The sequence below is a fragment of the Cynoglossus semilaevis genome, chromosome 5, assembly GCF_000523025.1.
Source record: "Cynoglossus semilaevis isolate Cse_v1.0 chromosome 5, Cse_v1.0, whole genome shotgun sequence".
In the NCBI taxonomy this organism is placed as follows: domain Eukaryota; kingdom Metazoa; phylum Chordata; class Actinopteri; order Pleuronectiformes; family Cynoglossidae; genus Cynoglossus; species Cynoglossus semilaevis.
The window spans coordinates 18,476,388-18,486,752 of NC_024311.1; the positions used below are offsets into that span (position 1 = coordinate 18,476,388).

A 10,365-nucleotide genomic window follows, 5' to 3' on the forward strand; every position below is an offset into this window, starting at 1 on the left:
CCCCCCCACCCAGAATCTGGATAACCATCTGAAGGTAATTCTCTCCTCAGAAAATAACACTTTTTTTTCCAACTGGCAATCAGAAAGAAACCCTCGTTGTAAGTGTTTAACCGGCAGCTTGACCGCCGTGGTCTGAGGCAGGTCAGAAGTGTTCACCCACTCCAACACCTGGGACGCCACCTGATGGACACCTTCATTTACAGCAGCTTGTCCAGATTGCAGGCTAATTTTCTCGGGGCTAAAGAAGAGGGTTGATGTAACAGACACAACCGCGACACAACCGCGCCACGGATTCAACTTAATGAAGCATTTTAACGTCACGCTGTGTCAGTGTCAGTGTCAGCGCTGATTTACACTGAAATGGAAGTGACAGCGTCGGCTTCTCTGGTTGGTTAATCCCCGTGCAGCTTCGTTCTATCCTTAGCAGCAAACTAAAATTAGCTGGATGACTGTTTTTGACCCCGACAGCAACAGCAGAAAACTGTAAAACAAACACCAGACACAGAGGAATAAGAAGAAACAGTCAGTAAATCCAGGAGGTGGCTCAACCTGGGGGGCGCAGCAGAGTACACATCAGAGTACACACCAGGGTACACATCAGAGTACACACCAGAGTACACAGCTGATTCCTGTTATATTTTGGTTTCAGAGTCAAACAGTCAAACTGACTTCCTGTTGTTGTGGTTCTTATTTCAGCAGGTTTGGATCGTTCTCCAGCTGCAGCCTCCAGTGCTGTGATGGATCATGGAAACAACCATGTGATAACCACTGACCAGTGACCACTGACCACTGACCAGTGACCACTGACCACTGACCAGTGACCAGTGACCAGTGACCACTGACCACTTCACTCAAGGTTTAACCTCAGTTCAGATGCAGAGATTTTGGTAAAAAATGTGACGTTTCCATCCTGTGTCACAGTGGAGCAACAGCCCTACAGCCAGAAGATCACAAGTTCGATTCCGAGGAGGTCATTCTCGGTCTCTCTGTGCCTGGCGGCTGCAGAGACGCCCCGGTCCAACACCACACGCTCAGAGCATCAGCAGATAACATCTGTTAGATCTTCTTCTGTGGCCTTTGACCTCTGCCCCCTGGTGTTCATTATAAGACATGCTGCCCCCAGGGCATTGGTGAAACATGGAAGTGCATTAATCTTGATTCTCCACTTCAGTCCAAAGGGTGGTTCGTGGCCCCGCCCAAGGACAAAAACAGACAAAAAAAAATCTGTTTTTCTTTCCTCTGCTGACACCGTGATGTCACCTCCAGAGGTTGTCGTCCATTTGTCCGACAGCGCTCACTCTCTGGGTTTGCTGATCTGGGTGAAAATGAAAGAGTCACACAGGGCGTTATGCCATGACCATCTCCAAACAGCGCTGTGATTTATTTGTTTGCTGATGCAGTGTGAAGGTGACCGTCACCTCAGCAGAGCTGGGGACCGTGACATGTTTATGTCAATCAGTTTAAATTCAGCTCCCTTCCGTTCAGCACGTATGCCTGTTATGGCGACGCGGAGGTCACGGCGCTCTGATGACATATATTCATGTCTCTGATTTAGAGTCATGTGAGATAAGATCAGCTGTGAAGCTCTCTGCTCCTGCTGACGTGGATGTGTTGACGATGGTCTTCACAGATTACCATGTCACCAGGCTGGTGACACTTGGACGTTCACCAACAGAACACTGAAGAATGTGACACGAGACAAAGGACTGCTGTCTTTGTAAAACACCTCTCACTTCCAGCACTTCGCTCTGAACGACCGCGTCTCGTGTTTGATCACTTCTCAAACTTGTCACAGCTGCGACGGTGAGTGAGAGAATAATGCAGCTGTCGCCGACTTTTGGCTCGGACTCTGAGGGAGTGAGAGCAAACTCACTACAGTGTTCAGACCGGAGGTGCCCAACCACAGGGCCGTGGAACACTAGTGTGCCGTGGGAGATCTCTAGGTAACCAGTCAGAGACTCTGGTTAAGACTTTCAGGTTCTTCCTTTGAACCATCTGTAAATTCACTGGTGCTGAAGGTTTACGTCTTTAAAGGCAACAACGGGATGAGGTTTTAAAATCATCAAGATTTGTTTTGTGTTTAACAAAAATTAAAGAGAGAGAGAATGAGAGAGAGAGAGAGAGAGAGAGATCCAAATGTCACTCCAAATGTCACAGACAGCAGAGAGGCCTGATGATGATGAATGATCAGGAAAATTGTCGTCATTGTTTCCAGCCTCAGAAAAGAGATGGAGTGAGCAAAGAGAAGCACGAGGAGTCGGCGATGCTAATGGGCTTTGACCAAAGCTACAGCCTAGTGACCACACATTAAACCACGCAATTACCAACGCTCCTCGCTCATTACAACACCACAAACATACATCTGCTTCAGGGTCACGGGGTCACGCAGTCACAGACGCTGCCTTTTGTTTTTATGAAACCACGTGAAGCTGCGTCGGAAAATATGTCAAACACATTTGTGGATTTTTTGCCCATTTTGTTTCTAACACAGTGGAACTTCCTGTTGTCCAACTCTTTTAACCAAACAACAACAACAACAACAACAACAGCAGCAACAACAACAACAACATTTTTATCATTTTTTTCTCTATCGTTTATCGTATCATTTATTCTCTATTTATTATCTATCTTTTCTCTCAACAGTACCACAGACTGTCAACAGTACCACAGACTGTCAACAGTACCACAGACTGTCAACAGTACCACAGACTGTCAACAGTACCACAGACTGTCATACAGACTGTCAACAGTANNNACAGACTGTCAACAGTACTACAGACTGTCAACAGTAAAGAAAAATAAAGATAATAAACCAAATAAAGAAACCCTATCAAATGACCCGCAGCACCTCCACTGAGCCACAGCTGACTTTTCTTCTTCCTTTAAACTTCATATATTTCATTCTTTCTTCTACTGTAGCTGTTAAAAAAACAAAGTCCAACAAAGAGTCCCTGCAGAGGTGAGGTGAATAGAAGTGCAGGTAAATTAGATCTGTGTTCAGCAGCAGCTCCGTCTGCCTCTAACTGCACCAATAAGATCTGTCCGTGAGTGGAAGCTCTGCTCTCATTGGAATTCACCAACCTGTTCCTTCTGCTCCGTCTCTTTATTCCCTTCATGTCTGCCGTTGAATATTTATCCTCTTCTTATTTGCCGTGGTGTCAGCTGGGCCAAAGTTCTAGACTACGACGCTCCTTATTTGTAAATCATCTTAAATGATGAGCCCAGGTCAAAATTTCACTAAGAAATTCACAAGATTTTTATGATGATTGATTTTCTTTTATGTCCGATGAGTCCTTCTGTCAAGGATAAATGTGGACTCTTAGAGTCGGAGAGGAGTGAAATACTGTCAATCAATCGGTGCTTCAACCTGCAGTGTTGGAACCTTTGGTTCGTCAGCGATCTGTGGCTGAACTGATGGATAAAAACAGAAGTTATTTAGAACAGTTCACGTTGACTCAGAGATACAGTGAGGCTCAAGCTCTGGGTCGGGACTGGGTTTGGCTTCAGGGTTTGAACTAATGACCAGTGGAGTTATGATTATGGAAGGAAAAATCAAAGTGTACAGTTCAGTATCAGACGTTTCTAATATGTTCAATAAAATAACGTCTGTCACAGTTTGTTCTTGGTTGAACACCAGTCATTGGTCAAGAGCCCCCCCGACCCCCGCCCCCCAGGATCGTCTGCCCTCCAGTGATGTCACTGCTTCACTGACTTTTAATTATTCTCCTTTAAATAGAAATATATAAAATGTTAATATTGAGAGTGTAAGTAAAGTGAGACATGGTTAGTAACAGTGATATTAGCTGTGGTGTAGCTGTCCATGGTGCTGATCCATTCAGCCTTCTCCTTTTACCCCAAAACATCATTTCATGACACATAACAGGCAGGAAACAAATATTTATCTGAATATTTTGACCTTGGGATGCAGCATCATATCAGAAAATAAATAAACTTTTATTTTTTTAGGTTTCACTCTGTGGACCAGTAAATAAACACTTCAGTTTATCACAGAGTCAGGTGGTGTTGACCAAAGACTGGCTGTTCAGCTGCGGTACCACTGCTGGCCCCTAGGGGCTGACACAATGTAAATTCTAAAGTCATCAATTCACAACTGTCCAACTTTCCACATTAAATATGAAGTCAATAGCATTTCTCTGGGTCAGTGTGGTGTGATGTAGTAGAGTTAGACTTCATCACTGCTGCCAGGATTCTTCTGACTAAATAAAGCTCAAATTATTCTAGGTTTTAAAGGTGCAGCTGATGTAAATGAAGATCCAAATGAAGAGAGGTTTGTACAGATGATTGATGATGACTGGAGGCCTTCAGATGATCAGATGATCTTTAGGTTTGCACGTCAATATATCTTTGATTGGTGGCGGCCTAGAGAATGTATGGGAGGACCAGAGCATCACTGCTCGAAAAACAATGTTTGTTCAAAGTGTGACATAAACACCAAACACGCAGCTCCTCCTCACCTTTCTTCTCCTGGCCTTAGGTTTTCAACGGTGTCATGGCTGTGGAGAAAAGAAACACCACAGTCAGAACAGTCATGTGACAGGAAGTCTTCATTCTACCATCTGCCGCCATCATCCACACATTTCTGTGCCTTTTCTTCACCTCCTCCTCTTCCTCCCCTGCTCCGTCTCTGAGCCACAACCTTTCCTCAGCTAAGAGGAGGCAGAGGGCGCTGTTCTTTATTTAATTAGTCCCAGCGGCTGAGAGTTCATGTGGAACCACACAGGCGTTACCCCACTGGACTGAGGCAATAAAGTCACGACGGCAGATTAGACGACGGTGGGGGAACATTTGGTACACGGGCGNCTGGGAAATAATATTTCCATAACCTTTAGAATTTCTCTCCAGTAACTTCTCTATTTTCCGTTGGACGTTGGTGTGATGTCAGGCTCTCTGTGCTTCAACATTCTCTGTTCCAGATGATTTAGCTGCTGCTACTGTCCCTCTGTTTCCTGAGACAACTTTGTCTCATCCTCAAGGTCTGAGAGTCAAATGTTGAGACTCTGCCTCGTGTGTTTCATATCAGGACGTTTTAAAAGAAAACAAAAACACAATAAATAATAAAGTAGGCGTGAGACCTGGATCAGTATTACCCAACGACTGGTTTATATTTGTATACATGTATGAGCCTTTGATCAGAGCCTTTGAAGTGTTTTGTTGAGGTCTACATGAACCGTCTATCTACATATGTTCAGTCCACACTGTGTGGCTGAGTGTGTGTGTACCAGGAAGCAGGCTCTAGCACACATTCAGTTCTATCATCACCAGACAAATTTCTCTCTGGTCTGGCGTTCAGGCTAATGTGGAACAAACAGCAGGATGTAAATTGCACAGCCTCGGGTTCTGCAAAACAAAATTATACATTTCACATCTAATCCCATCTCCCCAAAGGTGCAGTTTTATGGAGAGAGATTCTTTAAACAGGGACTGAAGGAACACAGTCGTGAACGTGGGTCTGTTTCAGCCTCCAAACGACAGACGTGACTTTCACTCACAAATGATTCTGTTTGTCTCGGTATACCAACTAGAACACAAGAACAAGGGACGCAACTTCCTGTCTCATCAAAGGAGCTTTCACAGGTATATGTATTTTCAGTGTACAAAATAATTGTCTCTGATGTTGACAAATGTCAAAAAGGTCCAATAAATTCTTCTTAGTTCAGGAACAAAATGAAGAAGGGGAGACAACGGGGGAGGATGAAGAAAATTAGGATAAAACCAGTTTAAAGTGTTTTTAATATAAACTCATTCTTTATTCCTAAATCTGTAAGACATTCTACTGTTTACTGAAGAGCCACGGTCACATGACTGTCACATGACTGTGGGTTCTTTGAACTGAAGAATGAGCTGCTGGCCATTGATGGACGACTTCACACTGATAAGAAACACTGTCTGCTCTGAGGCCTGATACTCCCTAACCGTGCACCTTCATGGGACCTCGCCTCAGTTAAGAAGTGTTAATAAACCCTTTTCCTTCAGCAGCTCCTCTTCTCAGGGTCTGTGTCAAATTGTTCTTTTCAACATTTCTTCTTTGAAAGAACTGGGTCACTGGCTAAGGCTCTCTTCCAGGGCTAAAGAGTCAGATCTGAGCGGAGAGTGAGAGAGAAAGGGAGGCAGAGCTCCGCGTCATCAGATGTAGAGCAACATGCTAAGCTAAAGATAAGTGATGCAGCCTGTAGTCCAACTAAAACCCATCTTTGTGTTACGTCTACGTCAGGGTGGACTGGACGGTTTCATCTGGTCACAGCAGCCTCACAGCCTCCAGACATTGGTTGGTCTTTCTGTAAAGGCAACAAAGGAGCAGTTGCAAATGACTGTGTCCAGGTCCCCAGTTATTACTGCTTATTGTTTTAATCAGGGCAGCTGTGGGGGGGGGGGCAGAGGGGGGCGCTCCCCTTTGGACAGTTCATTAAGATAACATGCTAACGTGGCTTCCCATCATCCTGGCTTTATTAAAGCAGGGCTCATTTCAGCTCTTTTGTTTGCTGCACGATCTCTTCCTTTGTCAGCACCGTCGGAGCCAGATGGCAAAACAAAGCTGTCCGTCCGCAGCGCTTACTGAGCGACCTCGGACGGCACAGCTATTAGACCGACTTCACCACTTCACTGCCCACAGCTTTCACCTGGATCAAGCAGGTGCACGGACAGTGACGGCGGAGTGGAAAGAGAAACACCGTCGCGTCACTCGTCTGCTCGTCTTTCCCGGATCCTAAGGCTCAACTTTTGGGCGCGGCTCGTTGCTGGCTGCCAGGAATCACGCTCGGCTGAACAGACCGCACTAAAACATTGATGAGAACCCAGAATGAAAGTCATCGTGGGCCTTCACCTCGCGGCTTATTAAAATCACATGGCATTAAGTTGGCTGTGCAGAGAAAGGCCAAATAATTCAATCAGACTGAAGACGGAGTCAAATGGACAACTGTAATGACGTTAATGCTAAAGGGAGGACGTCCAGGTCTCAGACCGAGGCTGCAGGAGCTGCACTCATTACTAATGATACAATTAATTCTGCTTTCATAAGGTCAGAACCACAGCTGCTAAAATATCACATCGTCTTCAAACAAACAAACAAAAACATGTGGAGCTTTTTTATTTCTCACTCACGGAGAGTGGAGGGAAATTATGGACAAAACTGCAAATAAACTGATTTAATGAAGAAAAATAATACAATAAGGAATTGTCTTTGTTTTTGCCACATTGACAGGAAGTGGCTAAAATGGAGTGAGTACCTTTGAGTACTTTTTGAAAACTGTGTATTTTTTCAACATATATTTCAACAAAACAAAAGTAAAAGAAACAAAAAAAACAAAAACAAACAAAGAAGAAGAGTCACGAACCAGAAAAGGTTTGGAACCAGTGATTTCAGACCTACATCCATTAAATAAAAGGATCAAAACCAGTAACCAATAACCAGTAACCAATATCTGACCCCTCCTAACGCAGAGCTTTGATTGGCTCAGTGCTGCTCTCTACAGCCAATGGCTCTTTAGATAAAAACTTTACCAAAAAATGACAACATCAAATGTCAACATGTCAAAAATCCATCACATGTCCATCACATGTCCATCACATGTCCATGACATGTCCACTACTCTGTCCCAGGGTGTGGACGTCTCCACTGACTCTAACCCTAGATTCAGACTTCTCTGGTGTGTGGCTAAACTCGAGGCTTGTGAAACCAGTGAAGCAGCGCTGGTTTTCTCTGAAGGACACACCTGGATGTCCTGTCCCCTCGTGTCTTCCTCCCCACCGCGGAGCCTTTTCTACCTTAAACACTGACTTTGAAAACCAGGTGTGGTTCCGTTAGTATTTGACATTTGGATTTCACTGGTGAAACGGCTCATTTTTTACCTGCCAAACGGGGGCAGAAAAGTTAGAGAACCACCGATAAAAACTTTTAATGGATGGATTCGCTGCAGTCGCTGCAGTTTCCTGACCAGCACTGGTGAGTTACACACAGCTGCTGCTGATGAATGCAGCAACTTGAGCAGGTGTACGTAGACTGACCTGTCTTTGAGTCGTCTTTCTCCAGCTCCTTGGCCTCTTCAGCTGCGGGGAGACAGAGAAGTCATTATCAGAGGAGCCACGGTGAGCTGATCCTTCACAGCTCAAAGGACACGGCTGTGACGACAACACACACACACACACACACACACTGCAACATGGAGCCTGTACCAGATCTCACACACACACACACACACACACACACACACACCGCCCTAACCTCCCACTCTGCTCTCTCCCACAGACAGTAATCACATTAGTCACTAAAACCTCACTGTCAACAGAGTTAAGGAGTTAACTCAGTGATGGCTGTCACTCACACACACACACACACACACACACAGAGTCTAAAAATAATTCTATGACAGAGTTTAGAAGTGGCTGATACTGATTCTCTGACACTTTTTTCAGATATTTGAGACTCAACTGATCATTGAACAGACTTATTCTGAAGAGAACGTCATTTTTCTGTCATTTTTCTGTCATTTTTCTGTTGACACTCCTGTACGTCAGCCTGCTGTTCCTTGGATTTGACGGCACCGCCTCTGGTTCTCCAGGGAAATTAGCAAAAACAAAATGATTACAGCAGCAGATCGTGCTGCGTTTTCAGATCCGTCTCTGAACCGACCGAGCGTTTTAACTTCACCCTCCTTGGTTCCTTGGTTCCTTGGTTTCTTGGTTCTGTACCGTGTTTTATAAAAAGAAACAAAAATAACACTCATTTAAAAAACCTTCTACTCCGCGTGTGTTTAAACATAAAGATACCAAACTGCCACGGTCAGAGTTGTTTAGTCGTGATTTTAAAGAATCCGTTTGAATCTTCAGACTTTTGTTGGAGACGTTTTAAATAAAGGTTTAGAAGGAAACTGTAAAGAGTCAAATTCACCACAGTCTTCTTCTAATCTACACTGAGAATGTTTCAGTTTCATGTTCCCGTGACAGCGCCCCCAGTGGTGGGAGAAAGACCGAGGTTTGGATTGAACTGTAAAAGGTGGATAAAGGCTTTTCTATGAATCCAGAGGAGGATTATTCTGTCATTCCTCAGAGGATTTTGGTCCAGATTTTGCAGTTTTCTCCTGTTGATTTTACATTAAAAAAACCAGCTACACTGATCATGTACGTGTTCCTGATCCATCACTTCATCAGGTTGAGGATTCTTCACCAGAACAATGTGGAGACCCTGAACAGAGAAATGAAAGCCTCCCTTGATCGAGTCATCAAAGACTATCATACATGAATCTGTCAGTACAAAGGTGTCATGATATTGGATTATTTTCAGAATGTGCAGTTAAATCCAGTCAAATGGATGAGCCTTTGACCCTGACCAATCAGACACAGTGAAGGAGAGTCCCTCCAGTTGGACCACACCTGGGAACACCATTAAAAGATAAGACCACCATAATTAGACGTCCCTGATTCTCTGACGCTGGCTGCTCTGAGTGAACAGTGGACGTCCTACTTCAGGAACCGCCCATCGGTTCCACACAGTCTCACAATTTCATCAGTTTGGAAAAATAGGTGAAATAGTGGTTTCGCTCCATCTGCAGGTTCCCGTGTGGAAAACACCAAAGATGGTGAAATCAAGGCTGGCAGGAGACAGAATAGAAGTTAATATTTCAATCAAGAGGAGAGTGGGTGAGCGTGTTAATCATCCCACAGTTGAAGCTGTTGAAGCTGCAGGGGAGGAGCGCTGCTCCTTCTTCAACCTCACCCTGTCAGCCTGTAGCTCATGGACTTATATTTCTCTCTTTCCATTTCATTTGATTTTTCTATGTTCCACAGAGCTATTTACTCTTTCCTCTAACTCTGTGTCACTTCCATATTTATTTTTAAACCTTTGGGCTGCGGTGCAGACACTGGCTGACCTTTATTTAAATGTCTCCTCCACTCTGAGTGGATCTCATTACAGCAGAGCTGCTGGCTCCGCTCTATACATCTCATTTCAGAACTTTTCTCCCTGCACTTGTGGCCAAACTCAGCCGTTCTCCGCTGCTAATTACTGAACCCAAGTAATGATGCTGTCGCTGCCACTGACGCAGAGTGCGTCGGCCATCGCCGTCTGACAGACCGCCTCTCCGCAGCAGGCACAGCTCCCTCTGGACTCTCTCTAGTTCCAGTCAGAATACCAACATGGGTTCTCCTCACATCTGCCCCACCGTGGGCAACACATCACAGTTATTAAAGGTGGCTGCGCTGTTCTAAACTTTGATGAAACTCTTGGTCTGGTATAGATGTTGGATCAATTATTCAGTAAACTCTTGACTACACCTTTACTAAATCACTGCCTTCACTTGTTTCATTCAGTCCTTTTACCACAGGGTACCTCCCCCCCCCCCCCCCCCCCCC

At 44.8% G+C, this 10,365-nt stretch overlaps 1 protein-coding gene across 2 annotated transcripts in view; it reads right to left on the reverse strand.

Moving 5' to 3' along the window:
- Window positions 1-10,365, reverse strand: part of cd276 (CD276 molecule) — a 55,786-nt gene that overhangs the window by 2,581 nt on the left and 42,840 nt on the right. Inside the window, exons 6-7 of one of the 2 annotated variants that reach the window (XM_008310934.3) lie at window positions 8,023-8,064; window positions 4,476-4,514 (exon numbers count right to left, since the gene is read on the reverse strand). In XM_008310934.3, coding sequence (XP_008309156.1) covers window positions 4,492-4,514; window positions 8,023-8,064 — 65 coding nt within the window. In that variant the 3' untranslated portion in view covers window positions 4,476-4,491. Of the gene's footprint in view, window positions 1-4,475; window positions 4,515-4,858; window positions 6,297-8,022; window positions 8,065-10,365 lie in introns of those variants that run through there. The other variant, XM_008310932.3, reaches the window with a different exon arrangement.